Below are 22477 nucleotides of genomic sequence, written 5' to 3'. Positions count from 1 at the left end.
CTGAGGCTGAAGCTACTGCAGAATTTCGGGACGGAATTCCAAATCAACGGGGGGATGATGTGACACCCCAGGAAAACCAGGAAACCAATGCAACATAACTAGCTTCCTCAGTAACCACGTGCTAAATTTCGGGACGAAATTTTCTTAACAAGGGGAGAATGTGACAACCCTCAAAATCCCATGTATTCCGTACAATTCATTAATGATAATTAAAGTGCTTGACGACTGTGTGGAAATATTTAACTGCTCTCTGATTTCTGTGTTATATTCACATGTGCGTGTTAACATACTAGTAGTATGCAGAAAACCTGACTAAATGGTCCTGAATATTTTCCTATGTGTTAGGAATTAATTGGGTTACAAAAATATATGTATAAGACGCCTTACGGAATAATTAAACACTTAACGGAACAGTATCCGACCGAACTACTGGACATTACCCGGGACACCAAATATTTGTCAAACACATTATTTAATTATTGTTGGCTAGTCATGATCCCCGTTGGTCATAACACCCACTAAAACCTTATAACTAATATATTACATCAAGTTACTTACTTCTAACTTATCATTGCATTCTAGTCACAAATTTTGCAAATAACCCCCCCCCCCCCATTTAACCGAATTTTGTTGGTCTCCATGGACCCACACAATCATCCACCATTACCTCATATATTTTGGATAGATATTGTGGGATTGATTACTTGTTGAACTAGGCATATTATTTGGATAGATATTGTGGGATTGGTTACTTGTTGAACTAGGCATATTATTTGGATAGATATTGTGGGATTGGTTACTTGTTGAACTAGGCATATTATTTGGATAGATATTGTGGGATTGGTTAGTTGTTGAACTAGGCATATTATTTGAAAGAGGATTATATTTACAAGATCATTCATTTCATCTCTTACAACACTCAACCCTCACCTCACTCTCTCTCTCTCTCTCTCTCATTTCGGTTCCACCACAACCGAATCCACTCCCCACCCTTTTCATCTTCATCTTCTTCCATTACAAATCCATTCAAAGCTTACAAGGTGAATCTATGGAGGTGGCAACTTGAAGGACGTTCTAAGGAGCTTGTTCTAGTCTTTTTCACCATCATATTCTCAATAGATTCTACCCTAGCTATAAGCTAGTAGTAAGCTCTCGTTTAACCCTTGATTATCTTACTTTTATGGCTAATATTTGTAGAATGATGTTTATTTCACAAGAACACTAAAAAGGGTTTAACCAAGAAGATGAAACATGATGCACTTGTGTTAGTATGAAGTTGTTTTGATATGTACTGAGTATTTGCTGATTTACTTGTTGATGTTGATGTGGGATGTTGTTACGATCACTAAATATGATTAACGGGATCAACCGAACACAAACTAGTAAGCTAGAGACTAAAAACAACAATCTGTCCATACTTTACACCCAACTTCAGTTGGCTGTAAACAGGTCATAAACTTAACGAAAAACCGATATTTTGAATCTAAAATATGTTATTATGAAATACGGTTCTAATGGCACTGGAATCGTAATTTTTGGACTCCGTTTACTATTTTTAAAGTGTTAATTTGTAACAGCAACTTAAGCTGAATTTTGACAGCAATAAATGGGTGTCATACTTTCAGTCATAACCTGAGTTTTGTGATGAATCGGACCATGAAATTTGTACAGTAGATGACAACCGATGCATATGTAATTACCCCACTGGAATTTCGTAAATCGGACACTCGATGAATTTTTAATAAATTGTTCCGTGGACTGTGGTCAGAAATACACAAATCTGAGTTCAGTCCGGAACATGAATTTTTATAAAATATTGGTAACTAACCGCACCCCGATATTTTTACACAATAAAATATGGAACGTTTAAGACATCCTGTAAAAATATGGGAATTTTTGGAATAATTTAACTATTTTATTAAAATGTCCGAAAACAGCCGGTTTTGAATATAAATGCTGAGTTGAGATAAGTTGTGACTTGCGTGTCTAAATGTCGAGTATGCTATCCGTGAATGATCTAACATGTTATATATGTTATGTGCATTATCGTATGTTTGATTTTGAGTAGGGAATGGAGGGGAAACTTAGATGGGCATAAACCGTTAAAACGATGCATGTTGTGTGATAGATACGTGTAGGAACTTTGTGTTCTATTTGAAAGCCACTAAATGACTAACCGGTAATTATATTAGGACGCGATTGACCGACCTCGACGGTTAGCTATATTTGAGAATCTAACCGAGCAAACCAAGGTAAGTTCACACACTTTCTAAGGCATGGGATTCCCGGTGGTTTGGGAATGGGTTAAAGAATTAAAACAAAACCTACATATCCTCCTTGGGTAGGATATGTACGGCCATCCTCCTTGGGTAGGATGCCAATATTATTCCTGCGTATTCTCCTTGGGTAGAACTACGTACGTTCGTCCTCCTTGGGTAGGACAACAACCTTAAAAACTTACTAGACAAAACTCTATCATAAGTCCCTCATTTTATATCGACTTAATCGCCGAGGCCAATGGCGAGCGGGTCATTAGTTAATAACGCTATTAGGTTTAACAAACCTCACACCGTGCCAGTCGGACGGGCGTGTACTAATGGACTATGGCCAACCATCAGTGATGATAGACACTGATGTAGGGCACAACTTACTTGCGTAGTAGTCGATACCATACGGTCTAGTAGTTCACATGGGGAAGCCCCCACTAATCATGGAAATGGTTTGGGTAATAAAGAATGAACTGGTTAATCTTACTTTCAATTACGGGGTAACCCCCACGGCAATTACGCCAACGAAAGACAAACCACGTTTTCAGAAACAACTTAAAACTAAACAACTACACGTGAACTCACTCAACTTTGTTGTTGACTCGTTGTTACATGCCTTACTGGTCGTTAAATGCTTGGAGCTTGCACGAGGAAGGAGTCGTTGTGGGATACGGACTGTCATGTTCCGTAATAAACACTTAATCCTTATGAACTTATTAAATCTACGTTTTGGATTTTAAACTTATGGACTATGAACTTATATTTTGGTATCACGTATTATGCTTCCGCTGTTTAATTTAAAACTTGGTTAACTGGCTTTTGGTCACCAATTATATTGTGGTTGGTTTTATTTACTTAAATACGTTGTTCAATATGATTGGTGGCTCGATCCTGGTCACGTCACGCCTCCAAGCGGTGATACTCCGCATGGTGGATTTTAGGGGTGTGACATATACTACGTTTCCATTCGATGGCGATGTAATTTTTTAAGTAAAGAGTCGGGTCAAAAATACAGTACTTTAACTTTCGACGCCACCGCAACGCGCAGCTGGTCAAAATCCTAGTTACATACCGTTTCGCAAAAATATTCTAGACACTCACGGGAAGTCCTTTCGGCCATATTTAAATACTCGTCGTTCTCGTCTGGAGGGTTACCGGTTGCAAGTTGTTTAATTGTCGATATAACTTTTTTGCAACGGTGTAGAACTCTTCTTCATTCTCCCATCCACGCCCTCTTGAAACCAAGGGTTATTTGCTTGCACGTCACCCACAATTTTTAAAACCAATCTTTTTGACATACGAAACCTATGACAAAAAACTTCTTAATTGAATTTGGGTTCCTCGAGAAAATAATCTGCCATAAGGGTTTTGTGGCCTTTCTCTCGATCACGACGGAAAACTTCTTAATTGAATTGATTAAATTCTTTAAAAATTATAGAGAAGTGGAGTTCTCTAAGGTGCCTAATGAAGCTAGAGAAATTGCAAATGAACTAGGTGTTAATGAGGAAATCCGTAAAAAACGTGTGATGTATAAGAAAAAACAATTTGATGAATCGTCAAGTGTAGAAGAAGTAACATTTTCACCCGAGGAGGATTTTAGAGTAAATTATTTTTTATGTATTGTTGATTAAGCTATTTTTTCACTTGAAACAAGATTTGATCAATATCAAAAATTCGAAAAAATATTTAGGTTTTTGTTTCCTAAAAAGTTAGAAGACTCTTGATGAAGCCAAGGTTAAGGGGTGTTGTTATTGCCTTCCAGACGCATTGAATTATGAAGGAGAGTCCGATATTGATGCTAAGGAATTGTAAACAGAGTTAAAGTTGATTGATATATTTTTACCGAGACACGTTGACACCCCTTTTGATATTTTAGACCATATCTTCCAATGCAAATACTACTTATCCTAATGCTATAAATGCATATAAAGTGTTGTTGACAATTCTGGTAACCGTGGCATCGGCATAAAGAAGTTTCTCAAAGTTGAAGTTGTTGAAGACCTATTTACGTTCTACAATGTCACAAGAAAGGCTAAACGGGTTGGCAACAATATCTATTGAAAATGAAATATTAGATACTATGGACTACAAGGAGTTGATCGAGAGCTTTGCTTCAAAAAACGCTAAGAGAACCACACTATTCGCTTAGTAAGTAGGTTCGATACTTCGATCGTTTTTGCTACACTATTTTTGTTAATTTGCTTTATCTATTTCATAACAATTATCGTTGTATTATGGGTTTTAGTTTTTATATATTTGATTGAATGATTGATAAGTTTATATTATATGAAGATTTGTGGATAAGGTCTATTTTTTTTTATCTCGCACATGATTAAAAAATTGTTTTTGATTTTTGAAGACACCTGACCCAAATGTTTTAAGTTTCAAATTTAGTTATCGGGTTCGAGTACGATTGAGATCCTTATTTCCAATACACATGATAAGGGACGAAAAGTGTTAGTGAACAAATTGAGGAGGGACAAATAGTGTAATCTAACCAACGTTTTAAAAACCGGTTTTTAAATCAAACCGGATTAGGCTAAAAGATGGTTCAACCGGTTGAACCAGGTTGTACCGAACGGTTCAACCGGGTTGACTAGCCAACTCTATAATTTCATAAATTACATCAACTCAAAAGTTAATCCAAAAATGCATGATTACATATTAAAAGATGATTCAAAGGTAAATCCATAATAAAAAATAATCCAAAAGATAATAAAAAATCATTCAATTTTCCAACAAGCTCTTTTAAATGAAAGTGTACGATATGTTTAAGTCATTTGAGTGTTGAATACATCAACTATTTTCGTTTCATACAATACCGGTATTACTTTTCAAACCGATATACCAGATTTTACCGCCGGTACAAACCTTATGCGGTTTCACTTATTTATCGAGGTGTTTCGTATCGAATTTACATCTGGAAACGGTAATACCGGTATAACCGGCCGGTATTTATCAGTTTTTAAAACATTGAATCTAACCTTTAACAAGAATAATAAATAATAAAGATGATGTTGAGAGGCCACATGTCTGTCCAAAAATCCTATGAAACCTGATAACAACACTCATCGAATCATTGTTTCTTTCTTACTTTATATTTTCTATAATTGGTGAAGATCTGTGATCTGAAGCTACGATCTATTCCCTCGTTGCATACTCAATCTCTAAGGTGCGTTCACTCTCTCTATCTTCAACCCCTTGAGCATCAATTGTTAAATGTAATACATACATGTTGTGTGATGTTTATTAGCTGAGTTAACCTTGTTATTTAGATAGTTTGGTAGACTGTTGTGGTTTAGGAATTAACAGATTTAGATAATGATGATTGATGAATTTTGATTTGTGAATTGAGGGTCAGTCAGATGTATGATACATCATGTGAAAACAAGTTATCTTTGTTGATTGAATATATATGAGATTCATTTATCTAAGATTAGGGGATTTTTGTCGGATTTGGATTAATTAGGTGAACGTACAAAGTTAGAATTCGAGTTTAACTTATTTCAAAAGGAAGTTTCACTAAACTATTTGTGGCGTGGTGGTAAGCGTCCGTTAAGGCAGGGCTGTCTCCGAAAATCACAAAAAAAAAAGTTTGGCCCTGTACGAGATAAAAAATTTAGGGCCCTATTCGTTAATCCGTTATGTTTGTTTATTGATTTAGGCCAAGTCAATAATCCATTATACACTAAAACAGTTGGGCTTCTAAATTTGATTGGCAAAAACAATTGGGCTTCTATACAGCTGGGATTTAACGTTTTGGGTTTATAAATCCAGGCCCTATAAGTTTTTTTTGTTTAAAAACATACAGATTTTTTTAAATATAAATAAAAAAAATTTATAAATTTTTTCGGGCCGTATTTCGATTTGGACCCAGAGCAGTCACCCACCCGGCACTTGCTCTGGGCCGGCCCTGCGTTAAGGTCTCAGATTTGAATCATGTCTCCACTGGTTTCCTGCCTTAACTTCTTGAAGGCTACCCGCCCAGCACAACCTGCAATTTGCCTGATCCCGATCTTGTTGGTTAACAGGGTATTGGCGGGCACCCGTGAGTGTTGCGGTAAAGGTTCTCTTTTTAAAAAAAAAAATCATGTTAGAAAAACATGATCTCTATATTTTGATTTAGTCAGTAAATGTTTCTTGAACATCTGAAACTCTTTATCCGTTTTAAGGCTAAAAAGATGTGTTAATAACTTAATACCAAAACTAATGCATCGTGATCTCTATGTATTGAATAGTTGGTATATGTTTTTTAGAATAATCTGAAACTTTTATCTGTTTATTATTGACTTGTTATGCAACTGGTCAACTTCTTGATCTTAATACAGTAGTTCTGCCTACTAATAAGTTCTAAAATAAAATATGGCATTTACTACAGATAACACGATATGGCGTTGGTTACAACTGCGGAAGTTTGTGACGCAAACCCACAACTCCTTGTAAGCGGTGAACTTCGAGCACTGCAGCCGGTTTTCCAGATATACGGTAGGCGCCAGGTGTTCTCAGGTCCAGTTGTCACCCTCAAAGTTTTCGAAGACAATGTTTTGGTGCGGGAATTTCTTGAGGAGAAGGGTAATGGGCGGGTCCTGGTGGTAGATGGTGGTGGAAGCAAGCGGTGCGCCATACTTGGTGGCAATCCGGTAGTGCAAGCTCAGAATAACGGGTGGGCAGGTATTGTGGTCAACGGGTGCATAAGAGACGTTGACGAGATCAACAGTTGTGACATTGGGGTTCGTGCACTTGCTTCTCATCCCGTGAAAGCTAACAAGAAAGGGATCGGGGAAAAGCATGTTCCGGTTACACTTGCCGGGACGAGAATCTTGGACGGTGAATATCTTTACGCGGATACTGACGGGATACTGATCTCTAAAACGGAATTATCGGTTTGAACTTCATCTTTCCACTAGGTAAGGTGTTATTTATTTGATGAAATGTCTTCTATAAATGTTCCACATTTGTGTACTAAATATTGTTGACTTTTGAGACTACCTTAAAGAGTATGTTGTCAAGGGACCATATGGGATTTGGGTGGGTCGGATGAGTTGGGTAACGGGTCAAAACAGTCAACTTTCTTGGCAAGATTTTGAACTTTTAAACACAATTGTCAAATGTGATTTCAAAACTCATATTGTTTTTAATAAAGTTGATTTAGTGGTTTTATGTTCGGCTTGTTTGACCCATTTGGCCCGTTTTCTTTCAAGCTACTTTTTGTTCTACATGTTTTGACTGATTAGAGATGAACGTAACCACAATCGACTAAAGGATCTAAGTTTTAACCGGTTTTGACCTTGCTATTCACAAGATGAGTTAATTTAGATGGTATAATCATATATGGCAACCATATGTTATGATGTTTTGTTTTTGTATTGATCGTTGGATGCATAAGATTCGTATGAAATGACTAAATCAAACAAGCCCCAAGAACAAAATCGACATACTGGGCCGATCATGAAAACAAGAAAGACTTAAACATAGTAACGGCTGATTAATCTTAACCAGTCAACTACCAAGAACTGATCGCTAGCGCCAGATTCCAACTAGATAGATGCAACTCTTAGCAAAGTTTACATTTACGCCAGAGGCTTTGCGAATAATACCAAACGTTATTCATTGATATATTACAAATTCACAATAACCAAACGTTGTGCACTTCATTCTGATTGACCCCATGGGTGGATAAAATGCCTTAACACAACACAAGCTGTGTTTTCAGAACCGAACTGAACTGGATGGCTTACGGTTCAGCCATCGGATCAGATATAAGAACTGGGAGATACAACCCAAATTCAAATATTTAAAATTTACGGCATGTTTATGAGTTGCGTCAAATATTTATATAATTTGCATGTTAACTCCTATTTGTACCCTTGTCTCTCTCGCCTCCTATAAATTTGATAGCACAAAAATACTTTGACCCGGTTTGACATCAGTTTGGTTAGAGCATTCAGATTCAGATTCATGCCATCAAATTATGTGTGTAGAGTTTTTATAATATGAAGAGTATAAAAAGTGATTGTGAGGAGGAGAGAGAAAATGTTACTATTTATTTGTATACTAGGTTATTCCCCGGGTAGATACCCGGGTAGGAAAATTTAAATTACAATCAAAAGCAACAATAATATACGGGTTCAATAGTCATCAACACACCCTTAAATCTTTTTATGAATATAAAAATGAAAATATTAGAAATTTTTGTCAACTCTAGACCACAACATGCTAAACCATATCCATTGTGACCTCATTAATAAAAGCATTTATAATATGTACCTTTGTTACATTAAGAGTTAGTTTCCCATTAACTTCTACAATCCATTAAAGAGCATATACACTATATCATGTACTGAACTCCCGTGAGAGACGGCCTGCAATAATTTATATTCAAAAAGAGAATACATAAAGACAATCACTAACACATCATCAAAGTTATTAAGGTAAAGAAACAATAATCCTAGTAAATATAGTATAGATCTATAAAATAAAACCACATTATGCAAAATCATAAACCTCTATAAGTAACGGCTTGAAGACCCATGTAATTCAATAAGTTGTTTAGTTATATACCTTTTCACAAGGCTAAAAAGAAACGATCAAGTATCAGGTTACAGTTTAAACAAACCAAATTGGTGCATCAAGATTTTTGTACTCTTTATATTATAGCATCACATTTTGACAAAAACATATACCTGAAGTGCAGTTTTGTCATTATCTTGATTAACCAATGTTAGTATCTTGAAAAACTTGAGTAATTTGTGTGATCCCCACAAGATTATTTGGACACTAGATGGTAAGAACCTCAATGAGAGCTAGCAAATCTGCAAAAAAAAAAAAAAAAAAAGAAAGCCCACTTTGGTGACCATAGAGGTTTTAAATGCCCTACACCCGCTTCTAGTCTTCTTTCTCTTATAAGGTAGATCATGAAGTGCCGATGTTGACAGCGTTAGATCATGGAGAAGCATTTAGGACAGTTTTATTATGCAAGTACAGCACTACAGCTACTAACTTAAGAAAATAAGTAGTAGAAAGATCATTTGGTTGGTGGAAATTAGTTTAATAACTTGAGCAGGACTTTGTTTCAGTTGTACATATTGTCATTGGTTCAAAGTGAATTATAAATCCTAAATGACATTCTTACCCCAACACCACCCAGTCTGAGTGAACAAATATACCGCTGATTTGTCATATTACACAATATGTAAGTTGCAGCATAAGAAAACTTTGATTACTCGTATATTATATAGCCAAGTTTTCAAATTACACCCATTTGATCCATTGGGGATAAGATATAACCTAATGCCACCCATTTGACATGATCCATCTATAGCTAAGTTTACTAAATGTACCCGTTTGATTCGTTAGAGATAAACTGTAACCAAAGGCCACCCATTTTTAGGTAAAGAAGTACAAAAATCCCACCTTTAACTTGATCAAATCACCAAAGAAGTGGAAACTAAATCCTACATGCTTAGAAAGAATGGAAGTACCTGTTGAGATGCAGAATTGGATATTCTCGAATGAACGAACTGCACCAACCTTAATACCTGAATAAGAGTTGACTTTCATAACTAAAAATATCCACTAACACAAATAAGAAAAAACATATCTATTATCACTAACCTTTCTACTTAATCACATTATGTCAAAATTCACTACACAGAAATACAACTATCTTAAATGATTTTGACATGGGTACACTTTTTATATGAAAAATACATTAACATTTTCTTTGATGATCATAAATGGGATTTTGTAAAAAAACTTAACCGGGTCGGGTCACAACACACTAACAGTTCAACTGAAACGGTTCGCGTCGAAACGGTTCGGCTCGAAACGGTTCGGCTCGAAACGGTTCAGCTCGAAAGGGTTCTCGTCGAAACGGTTCAGCTCGAAACGGTACGGGTCGAAACGGTTCGCGTCGAAACGGTACGGGTCGAAACGGTTCCGCTCGAAACGGTTCGCGCCGAAACGGATTTTTTGGATTTTTTAGAATTTTTATGATTTTTTAGAATTATTTGGAATTTTTTTGATTTTTTGGAATTGGATCAAAATGGCAATTGAAAACATTTAAAATGAAAATCCCTAAAATACCCCTGGTTAAAGATGGAGTTTTTGGATGGAGTTAGTGTATGTGATCAAAATGGCAACAAAAGGGAAAAGTCAGGGACCCAGAGGCAAAAAAAATATTTGGACTAAAATAACAAATTTGGACAAAACTCAGGGACTAAAATAGTAAAATGGCAATTTACTCTTTTATAAATAATGATACGTTTAAACAGTTTCACATGGATTCCGAGGGTTGATAATTATAATAGCAACTCAACAAATAATTCAACATCAAGTTCAAACTCCCAACTGTTCTCAGCGGCATCAAACGTTAATTTTGATATGTTGACCCGTTTACTAAATTAAAACAACAATTTTGACTTGTTTACTAAAAATATAATAAAACGATATAGAAGAAGGCAACCAATTCTTAATCATTTCCCTGTAAACAAAAATTACATATTGGTGTTGGGATAGATCGTTCAAATTGGTTACCGGGTCGGAACAACTTCGGGCCAACTCTATAGTTAATGTGGGTTCAAACGGGCCAGGCCAGCCGGCCGTTGACACCTTATTGTTAATAAACTTGTTAAATAAGAATGGTAAAAACTACATTTCTAAATAATGACTGAAATTTCTAATAAAGCGATTTGTAATGAATAATACCAATTAGAAAATAAGGTTTCTCAACTTCAACTATTTTCGAAATGTTATTGCAAATTTATTTTATTTCAACGTTAATTTAAGGGGACTTTCAAACCCTTTTATTTGCTTGAGGTCCGTATAAATGTGGCATCCCATAATTATATACTAAACTTTTTACCAGAAAAAGATTTACCTGCTATATGTCAGTTTGTGAGCAAACTTGTGAACTCAAATACATAAATAATTGAGGCAACATGTAAAAAATCATTTGTTGTTGGTTTCTTTTCTAACATATCCAATTGGTAAATTAAAACTTTAGACCATTTAGAAACAGTCAAAAGTTTAAGTAATTTATCTAATCGTAAGTAATAAAAGGTAACCATTTCATTGCTAATGCATGCCTATTAGTAGTTTTCAACAATTGACCTAAACCTATAGCTATAGACAGGAGAAAATTCAAAAATGCAGGTAGTAGCAATCATAGCATAACTAATAATTTCTGACAAAAAATCAACAATAAATGAAAGGGTTGAAATCAATAACTGTATGGCTTACCGAGGGGATAATGACTATTGAAGTTCGCTTAAATCCAAGTCGAACAGGATAACTGACGTTGCGAGACATACAAACTGCACTTGAAAAGACTGCATCTGAAATTAACAAAATTTATAAAGTGAAAGTCAAAATTTAAAAACAGATTTTACTCGTATTCCTACTTCTCTATCGTAATTCCAGTTTGATTACACAGATTTTTCAGCCATTTATGATGACCCTATGTATGACTATAATATGATCTAGAGGCTGAATGTATTAAAAGTACACTTAGGCTAGAGTTTGGCTCATTCGACCCAGTTTCTATTTTAGTTAATCACTAATGCTAATCAACTAATTATAAATTTTGCCCATGGCTTTATAGCTTAGTGCATCTTGGGGGTGGGATAAGACTTTTGGACTAATAGGTCCTGGGTTTGATTCCCACAAAGAGGGTTTTCACATATTTATTGGGTTTCCTCCTGAATTGGTGTATAGACATTATGCCTAGTGGAGATGGATATGATCGGGTGGTTCCACTGGTGGCACGATGATACTCCAGTGGTCCGTCAGTGATCCAAATTTGTCGTTCAAAAAAAACTAATTATAAATTTTTAAAATCTCGAGCATATTTAATATCAAAAATTTAACCCCACGAGTGTAAATTATTCAATAAGTACTAACTTTAGCCAAAAAGCTGAACCGATTGAAAACAAAACAATTACATGTGGTTGGAAATATGAGTAATGTTATTTTCAATTCAAATGAAAGTTATCTAATACTGTCATATCAACCATAGTGCATATGTCAAGAGTTTTAATCTTTTTCTCATATATACTATAGCTTATTTATTGTAATCTTTTCTTTTTACTGCAAGTTTCCAATATCGCCATCAGATACCATCATCTAAAAAATATTTAAGAGACTGTAACGATTAACGAAATAAAAAAACTTGGCTTTTTCGACAGTCCATATACAAAACAATCAACAGTGTTTTATGCGAGAATCGATGAACATAAATCACAATATCAAACAAAACAACAACAAACGGAACGTAAATCATTCAGTCAACCAAAACCACAACAAACTGACCATAAATAAACATATCTAAATTGAAAAAAAAAAACAGTAATCAGAGATTGCTAACCTGATTGCGTCTGGATCGTAGAATAGTCAAGAAGGAAGATGATTTTGATAGCTAGGGTTTAGGAAATACGCGTGGGCTGTGAAGATTCCAACGTACCTGTGTATAGCAACCAGGAAGAAACCACTTAATTTGCATCATTAAACAACCAAAACGTTAATTCTGATAATTTACCAGTATTAAGAAACACCACCAAATGAACAATATTAGTTCGCCTCACAAATTAATGCCTCATTTCATGACGAAATCGCCTACTTTTTTAATACTTGCAAAAAATTATTCATACAGATAACATGAACAAACAAAGTAGGTGAATACCTTCATTGTGATAGTTTAGCAAGTTCTTCAATACATAGTTAGCCCTATGCAGTTAATATCGGTGATATCTCGGTGATATATCGGTTCGGAGCCGAAAGTCTATACTCCGTGACCTTGAACCAGAGTCACTAAAATCTTCAACTTCATTACAATTAAAAAAAACTAACATAATCAAGAATCAGATTAAAGTTGGTTGAAGGAATCATACCTGTGATTGAAAGGAATCATACCTATAATCACAACCGGTTATCAAAAAGTGAAATCAATATAGATACAACCCCTATTAACTAAACAGATTTGGGTACCTGATTATTGAACCATTTGATGAGAATATGATTGATCCAGAAGAGCGAGATGAAGGAGGCTAGGGTTTAGAAAGAAGCGTCCTTTGATTTGGGTCAGAATAGCCGTGTTGAATGAAACGAATGAAGGATTCACGATGCTCAGATGGAATTTATTAGGAAAGACATGTGAGGAGATGATCATTGGAATGGAGATGGAGAATGGAGATGGAGATGGAGATGGAGGCTCTCGTTTTGGAAAAGAAACGCACGTACAAATAAAGTCGGGTCATAACAATAGGAAACGGATCCCGCCTCAACCCGTATACAAAAATCTTTCACCCGACTTTTTGGAGCCAAAACCAATTTGTAGAATGCATAAGGTTATGCCACATCATTTTCCAAGCCCTCATAACATGACACATAAGCCCTTATTTATCATGTTTATATATATATATATAGATTTGAGAGTACACTGTTCACCCACTATAATTTTTTAATATATTTTGAAAGTGGTTGTGAGTGGAGGAGAGAGAAAAGATAATGATAAAGGTATAAAAAATATTATTTAATTGAAAAAGAGAGAAAATGTAGTGTTTTTTTAGTGTAATTTAGGGTGAAAATATGATGGAATTGATGTGAATGCTCTTAAACCCGGTTCTTGAAAAGCCACCCTTTTTGTTGTGATCCAGTGTAACGCCCAACGTCCCCAAACTTTAGACTTTTGTCAGATTTAGCCCCTGAACTTTATCTATTTGGCAAGTCTAGCCCCTCTACTATTTTTATGTGTGATACTTGATAACTTGGAATGCCTAAATCCACGGGTGGAATGTCTATATCTTTGGAATGTCAATATCTATATGCTTGGAATGCCTAATTCTATATTTGAAATGTCTAAATCTATGTTCGAATGTCTAATTCTATGATGGAATGCCTAAATCTATGTTTGGAATGTCTACACCTATTTGGTGCTTGACTCTTTAGACTCGTGAAACTTGATTCTTGGTTGAACGAGAGACTGGAGCCTTGTCACTGGCGGAATCTATTAATCTTGGAACTTTTGGTGTTTATACTATAATCTAGCTAATACTATTACTCAATAAAACGCAACGCTTAATCTAACTCGCAAAACGAAGACGGGAACGCGATAATGATTGGATTAGCCAAGTGGCAATCCGATCGGATGAGCACCCGATCGGATGACCACCCAATCGGGCGACCACTCGACCGGGCCACCATCCGATCCATGCTGCACCGCCTCAATTCCCCTCCACACTATAAATAGGCCTGTCACATCACTTTATTCCCCGATGTGACAACCCTGTTCGGCTAGACGCACGCACACTACAATTCTTCAATTCGTTGGTGATTTCGGTACGTTTTAGGCTAGATCCTTGTACTTTCTTGATCTACACTTCATTCTCTACGTGATTCTCCTTTGAAATCACACGTTTCACCGTGAAATATCTCAGATCTGAGTTCTTGAGGGTGATGTCATCATGGTGGTTAGTACAAACTGCTATATGACGTCATTTCTGGCAAAGATCTAGCTTGGATCTAAGGAATTTCATATGCTTTTACACTAAATCTAAGTTAAATCCACACTTTTCCATATAAGACCTAAGTTTCTTCATCTGTTCTTCAATCTTTCACTTTAAATGGTGAGATCCGGTTCTGAACGGACTATAGACTCGATTATTACTCTAGAGTCGACTTAAAGATGGATTTCTACCAGAGAATGACGGCCGAAATATGGATTTTGACATAAACTTTATTGCGGACAGTAACTGGTCGGATTGGGGTGGTTCCCACCCGATCAGAACAGCTGTGCGACGATGAGTTTACCATTTGTCTCAATACGTACCATGCCTATCGTTAACTTAGAAAATTTTACAAAATGGTAAAAGAAACAAGGTCCGCCCGATCGAGCGACAGCCCGATCGGACAACCATTCGATCAGGTGACATTTGTCTCGTAGCCTTGAAACTTTGAAACCTCCCAACACTTAGAAACTTTTTCTGACATTTGAAACTTGAAACTTGGAACCCTAGATCGAGTGGCAACCCGATCGGATAGCCATCCGATCGAGCAGCCACCCGATCAGAGGAACCAAGGTACCGAACACTTGGATCGGGTGGCAACCCGATCGGATAGCCATCCGATCGGGCAGCCATCCTATCCCCCTCACCTTGTGAATTTTAGTGGCAACCCTCCGATGGGCAGCCGTCTGTTCCTCTCACACTTGTCACCCAGTCGACTGGCAATCCGATCGGATTGTCATCCGATCGGACAACCATCCGATCCAGTGACTGCTTCCGACAGTTTACGCAATCTCGTTATTCTGCCCGACTCTTATCTATTGTAATCTAATCAGGCTAATCCTAAAAGAGCTCCCTTTGATCCAATAACAGTCTATACTGTTAAGCAATCACTGTGAGTATACTCGATCCCTTTTTACTTTAAGCTTTTGGGATGAAACATGTATTCTATAAACTACGATACTTGAGACTTTGCAAACTAAACTCTATCCTACGTGTATGTGAGAACTTGTGCATTCTAGTATTCTATTTTGTGCTATTCACAAGATGAGTTAATTTACAAGATGAGTTAATTTAGATGGTATATCATATATGGCAACCATATGATGTTTTGTTTTTGTTTTTGTATTGATCGTTGGTTGCATACGATCCGTATGAAATGACTAAATCAAACAAGCCCCAAGAACAAAATCGACGCACTGGGCCGATCATGAAAACAAGAAAGACTTAAACATAGTAAAGGCTGATTAATCTCAACCAGTCAACTACCAAGAACTGATCGCTAGCGCCAGATTCCAACTAGATAGATGCAACTCTTAGCAAAGTTTACAATTACGCCAGAGGCTTTGCGAATAAGACCATTCCTTGAAATCAATGCATCATCATTCATCGATATATTACAAATTTACAATAACCCAACATTGTGCACTTCATTCCGATCGACCCCGTGGGTGGATAAAATGCCTCAACACAACACAAGCTGTGTTTTCAGAACCGAACTAAACTGGATATATATATATATATATATATATATATATATATATATATATATATATATATATATATATATAATTTGCATGTTAACTCCTATTTGTACCCTTGTGTAACACCTCGAAATTTTGTGTCCAATAATGTGTTAACACGTGTCATGAGTTTACACGTGGCATTAGATATTAAATAAAGGACTAAAGTTGACAAACCTTGAAAGTATGTAAATTCGAGGGTTATAAATGTCAACAAAGGGTAAATATACTGTATAGTAACCCTAAACGATGCTCGTACCTTCAAACGAATAAATCATGGATCGTACGGAAGCGAAACGCGGAAGAAAGTGAGAGATTACAAGCTGCAACGGTTAACTGTGTCAACATGTTTAATTATACCTCTGAGTGACCCTTTGACAAACCCGAAGCTTTATAAACAGTAAAATACGCTCACTAGAATGTACTATATAAATTTCGCGAAGTTCCGTTTTAAAACGAGAAAGTTATGATCAAATACGTACGAGAGGGGTGAAAAGCGTCAACAATGAAAGTTAAGGCTTTCCGGATAGTAATTAAACTAACCAGGGACTTAACAGTACGGGTAAAAGGCACGAGGCCCTTAATTGTAATTAAACGAGGGCCAAATCGCAAAGTTACCCCTTCAAACCCGAAAGGTCAGGTTATTAATTACAAAGATTCGGTTAATCATTACAAAAGATTTAAAAATCTTTGAAAACAGCCCTTACGGACCGCAAGGGTCCTGCCTTACGGACCGTAAGGGGGTGAAAGGGTAAAACATTTTCCGCCATAGGCTTACGGACCGCAAGGCCCAAGCCATACGGTCCGTAAGCGATGCCCAGCGACAGAAAGTTGGCTGTTGGCTGTTTAAAGTGGTAGAACATTAATGTATGGGTTTCCCAGAGGTATGGGCGACCCCTAATCACTCCCTAGCACTATAGGACATATGTTGATGATCAAGGAGCATGGGTAGACTTGTTTGTCAATAATCTAAGGCCTTAGGAGCACTATATAAAGGCCTCATTGCACAACAAAGTTCCTCACACCTTCTCTTGCATCTCTGATCATCTCTGGAGCTCAATACTTCATTCTAAGCTTCACATTTCGTGCATAGAGTTTCTGTAAGTTTGTTTAACCCTTTGTGGTTTAGTTTTTGCTTATTTTAGCTTAAAAGTCAATCTGTCGTAACTAACGGTTGACTTAACGGTTAATCACAAATGGTCCAGTGATTTACCGAATCAAAGATGGTTATGTGTTGGTATTTATGTGGGTAATAAACCCCTAAAAGGGTTCCCCCTGATCACCACTCTAACTAGCTCAAATGTCGAGTCAAACGTGCTTAGAAAAAGTTAACAGAAAGCTATTTTTGCGATTTTACATGTAATCTGTAATGTAGACGGTGTGCAACCTGTTTGAACACTCATAAAACACGATAATAAGTATATTAACACGTCTAACCTTGTTTGATCCGGCCATTTGCTATATTGACCCGGTTCGGAGCCGAATATCGCAAAAGTTTGACTTTTGCTTTGACTTCAGTTCTGACCCGTTAAAGTTCGATTTAGATATGCCTTAGGACTCTCTTAGGACCAGGTTACAAGGTGGTATAAACCTCTGTGACCGGTTCGTTGTTTGTCCAAGTCTTTTACACTTTCCGTTAAATGCTTAAAAGTTGACCGTAACGCCCTTATCAAAATAAAACGAGTATTTCGGACACGTGAAGGGACCATAACCTTGGTTACTGAATTCTAAGCATGTCCCTAAAATTTCACATTAATCCGAGGTCTAGAATAGGAGTTATGCTAAATAGCGCAATTAAAGAAAACTTTTGTAATAAACGGCGCAATTAGCATAACGCCTATCTAAACCAAGATTTTGTCACCAAACCTTTACTCACTGTTGTAAAATAATATTTTGGGAATTTTAAAGATTTTTAATTATTTTTAACCTGCTCATAATCTGCGGTTATGGCTACGGTTCGGTAAATACCGAATATACCCTTTTCGGCCAAAACTTGAGTTCTACAAGGTCTTTTGACCCGATTCCAGTTGCTACTGATTTTAAATAATAAATAAGGTATTTTGGACTTTATAAACTGTTCGGGGAAACTCAGATTTCCTGTAGAACTCTAAAAACCTCTTTTTAATCTTTAAAAAGACCGAAATACCCCTACGGGGCATAATATCAACTTAAACTCGTTACGGGCATTATGGAAGGTATCCTACTGATACCACAACCTCTTTAAAGCATATTGACTTAGGAAAACAGTGTAGGATTCTTACGGTTACCCGTTGCGCCTTTTGCGCGCACGGTTCGGCTTATGTAACTAGTTTACATAAATTAGCTGATACGGGCCAAACCATATTGTTTTGACCCCAAAATCCCGAGTGTGAATATTAAACCCATATAAAACAAGCCTTCAAATTTGTTGGGTCGGAATCACATTCCATTCCCGGTTTTCGCCTTTCACGCGATTAAACCGTATCTATCCTTTGAAACTAACCGGTCTAGGCTACGGCTAATATAAAGACCCGTTAGGATTCTAATAGGTTATTTTAAAACCTTCGTTCCAGAATAGGAGCCCAGTAAAAGATATCTGTGATTTAATCAATTAAGGACTATACTTGCAAAGGTAAATACTTTTAACTTATTTTCCGTATTACGGGCTTGGGGTACGGTATCTAAAATACCGCTTGGTCGGACAATTGACCCCAACTCATTTGTAGTTGGGTATTATCAATGTGACCCGTTTAAAAACTTGTTTTGTTGGCTTAACGCCTTTGGGGGATTAATGACCATGTCCCGGATATCCTTGGCATCATTTTACGAAATGGCCACGACCTCGACATCCGGGTGTAGGCGTACACCCGGTATTGTGTCTATATTAATTAAAGGTGTAACCGTTGGTTTACCCACCACGGTTTTACGCCATGTGGTGTGTCTATTAAATTTTAACCCGACACGACCCGGGCGACCGAACGCATAACGAGCATGTAATTCTTTACAAGATTTAATTATAAATTATCCCAAGTTATAAAAGAGTTTGTGCCTTGTGCATTCAAATCAATTTTAATAAAAATTTTACAAAAGTGTCGGTTGAATGTATTTACCAGTGTAAACTGACGTATTTTTCCAAAAAGATTAACTGCAGGTACTAAACGTAATCGGCTGGCTATAGCTCCTTAGCATCTTAAAGAGTCTCGCAAGCTTTTGATGCCTTGTCTGTTGAACAATACTTTTTATTATTTTGATCCCCCTGTGGATACCATTCGACTATTTGTGATACATTCGATATTACAATCAATGGTTGAATTATATTTATCTTTATGCTTCCGCTGTGCATTCATATAATTGTGTGGTTTGACTATATTGTTGCCAACCATGTCACGGTAATCCCCCACCGGGCCCACCGGTGATACACGTGGAAAATGGGGTGTGACAGGTTGGTATCAGAGCCAACATTGAGTGAATTAAACACTATCCTAATGTGTTTAATCTCAGTGACACAATTGCACATACTTGAGTCTAGACAAGAACATAGGACAAATTCGAATTTGTTATTCCAGTTTGTCTTTTTATTATTATTAGTATTTAAAGTTTTAAAAGCAGGAAATATGGCACCTGTTATTTTCCGAGGAAGGGGAAGAAGAGGCAGAGGAACGATCGTTACTCACCATGATCACTGACGGGTGGTCCTTTGGACAACCCTTAAGTGTGTTAAAACATGAAATAATTCTCCATTTAGCCGTGTAATTATCTTGAATTAGATAACTACGATGCTTATGTTTCAGGTGCAAATTAAGAGACAAGAGATGGATAAAAGGCAGCTTATGGATGCTTTGGTGAAAACGGGTCGAGAGAAGAACACAAGACAAAACAAAGAAGTGAAGGCAGCTTGGTACCGTAAATTACGGTACTACCGTAATTTACGGTGGCCCATTTTTTCATATATGTTGCACCGTAACTCAGTTTCACCTCACCGTAACAGTTTGATGTCCACCGTAAATTACGGTGGAGCCGTAATTTACGGTGGAGCCTGAACGTGAAAAGTGTAACTGCCACAATATACTCGTTTTTGGGTGTGTCTTTTGGTATTATCTCATCATTGACGGTTCTTGGAGACTTGGGAGGCGAATTTGGAGTATTTGCTTGCTTTGTGAACAATTCTAAACATTCGGTTTGTGTTTTTAATTCGTATGAACACTAGATTAATGTTGATGATGATTCACCGAGCCATGTCCGGCTAAACTCTTCGGTGATCATCCTAGGTGAATGTTTCTAAGACTTTTGTGTGTTAATTTCTGCATTTCTAGAATGATATTTTGCGTTGCTTGAATGTCATGGTGTATGTTTGATTGTTTGTAGTGCGTTAATCTATATCACAATTTCTAGTCTTGATCGTACGTTCTTGGTGCCGTTGGCAACCGAGATATCACGGGAAGGGTTGGGGTTGGTTATTGGTTAATAGGTCATCGGGAAACAACCTCGCATTATCTAATCCGAGTACTTTGTTCCCTTTTATCACTTCAATCACACATACACGAGTTATGTCTATGTAACTCTTTCTAGTGAAATTGCACACAATTGTTTAAAGAAACTGAAACCTAGGGTGATCATTGTTCTCTCCTAATTGCTTACAACCTACTTTGATTTGAATTAGTTCTTAATTTAGTTTTCCAAAACAACAATCCACAATCTTGAATTTTAATTTTCTGCAAGTTAGTTTAATTTTAGTATAAATACAAAGCTACACAATCAACACATTTTCCACATACTCCCTGAGTTCGATACCCTACTACCGCTAACTACAGTTGTTTAGGGATTAAATTTGCGTGACCCACGACATCACGTCAAATTTTGGCGCCGTTGCCGGGGAGTAGTGCGCAACGTGTGTTAATTTCATAGTTTTGTTTGTTATTTTCGGGTTTACGCTGGTTGTGTTTAGTGTGCAGGTACTTCAGGTGTATGCATACTAGAGGCTCTCAAAGGTCATCACCGCTATCGTTTGATCCGGAAATTGAAAGAACGCTAAGACAAAACCGAGTTTTAGTGCGAGAAAACAAAATTATTGGTTCACCTACTTCACCCATTACACCGAGAAACATCATGGCTGATTCTCAGATTCCACTTACAACCAGTCAAACAACCTCATCCTTTATACCTACTTCCACCCAACCATCACCAAACACTACATTACCTAATACCACCGCTGGATTTACACCAACCAATTCCACTCAACCAATCACCACTCAAAATGAGCCTACCATCACTTACGATCCATCCACCACAATCCCACCATTATCTCACTTCTTTCCCCCAACTACGGGTCAATCATCATCTACCTTCACAATTGCACCCAATTCAACTATTGTGCATACTACCCCATCCTTTAGACCACAACAATCGGGTTTTCAGTATTCAAACATTCCATTTGGGCAAACCTCGGGAATGCAAGGGGGTGATTATGATGAGGGATTCGAAGACTTTGAGGGGTATGAAGATGATGGGTACGGTTATGGAGATTATGGTGATCAAGGGGATTTTGGGTATGTTCAAAGTCAATCTCAAGGGATGGCGAGTGTTGGTGGAATGCAACATCAACAACTTATACCACAACATATTCGGCCAAGACCACAAGGGCCACCAATGCCACAACCGATTCCATTGCAACAGGTCCGGCCACAACATGTACACCAACAACCATTTCAAAGACCGCCTCAGCGCCCACCGATGCGACCACAACAGTTTCAACAACCGATCGCACCACAGGGGCAAGTACCAAGACCGAATGGGCCGATTATTCCGAGAGGTAGGTATGGTGTGCCACGAAGACATCTTAGAGAACAAGCAAGGGGAATAGAGGCACATTTCAGGCCAATCATTACTCAAAACCCCTCACCGGTGGTTATCCCTCACAACAACCAAGGGAGAACTTTTGAAGTAAGAACAAACTCGTTGCAAAGTTTACCGAAGTATAAAGGGTTAGCAACGGAGGAGCCGTATTTCCATCTAGAGGCCTATGACTCAATTTGCAATACTTTTGGGAGTCAAGGTTTTTCGGCCGATGAAGTCAAGTTAGTCTTATTTCAGTTTTCTTTGGAGGATAAGGCAAAGAAGTGGTTCTACACTTTGCCTTCGGCATCAATATATACATGGGGGGAGATGCAACAAACCTTTTTGGATGAATTCTATACCGCCCAAAAGACTAATG

At 37.2% G+C, this 22477-nt stretch overlaps 1 protein-coding gene and 1 long non-coding RNA gene across 7 annotated transcripts; one reads left to right on the top strand and one right to left on the bottom strand.

Annotated features, from left to right (window-relative positions):
• Positions 1-5299: 5299 nt before the first annotated feature.
• On the top strand, positions 5300-9102 carry LOC110929217 (putative 4-hydroxy-4-methyl-2-oxoglutarate aldolase 2). Its single transcript, XM_022172345.2, has 2 exons — positions 5300-5439; positions 6646-9102. Exon 2 carries the CDS (start codon positions 6656-6658, stop codon positions 7154-7156), a length of 501 nt encoding a protein of 166 aa, XP_022028037.1. The 5' UTR covers positions 5300-5439; positions 6646-6655; the 3' UTR covers positions 7157-9102.
• LOC110929218 lies at positions 8412-13516 on the bottom strand. Of its 6 annotated transcripts, none has more exons than XR_004888475.1 (8): positions 13251-13508; positions 13154-13175; positions 12946-13080; positions 12631-12726; positions 11508-11602; positions 9749-9805; positions 8951-9079; positions 8412-8629 (listed from the first exon to the last, which is right to left on the bottom strand). It is a non-coding gene; the product is annotated as an uncharacterized LOC110929218 (long non-coding RNA). The 6 variants fall into 6 exon arrangements; XR_002586924.2 differs by having other exon boundaries at positions 12946-13073; positions 13251-13507; XR_002586925.2 differs by having other exon boundaries at positions 12946-13058; positions 13251-13506.
• Between the last annotated feature and the right edge of the window lie 8961 nt (positions 13517-22477).

Source organism: Helianthus annuus, chromosome 3, assembly GCF_002127325.2.
Source record: "Helianthus annuus cultivar XRQ/B chromosome 3, HanXRQr2.0-SUNRISE, whole genome shotgun sequence".
Lineage (NCBI taxonomy): Eukaryota > Viridiplantae > Streptophyta > Magnoliopsida > Asterales > Asteraceae > Helianthus > Helianthus annuus.
This window is presented reverse-complemented; position numbering and strand designations above follow the sequence as displayed.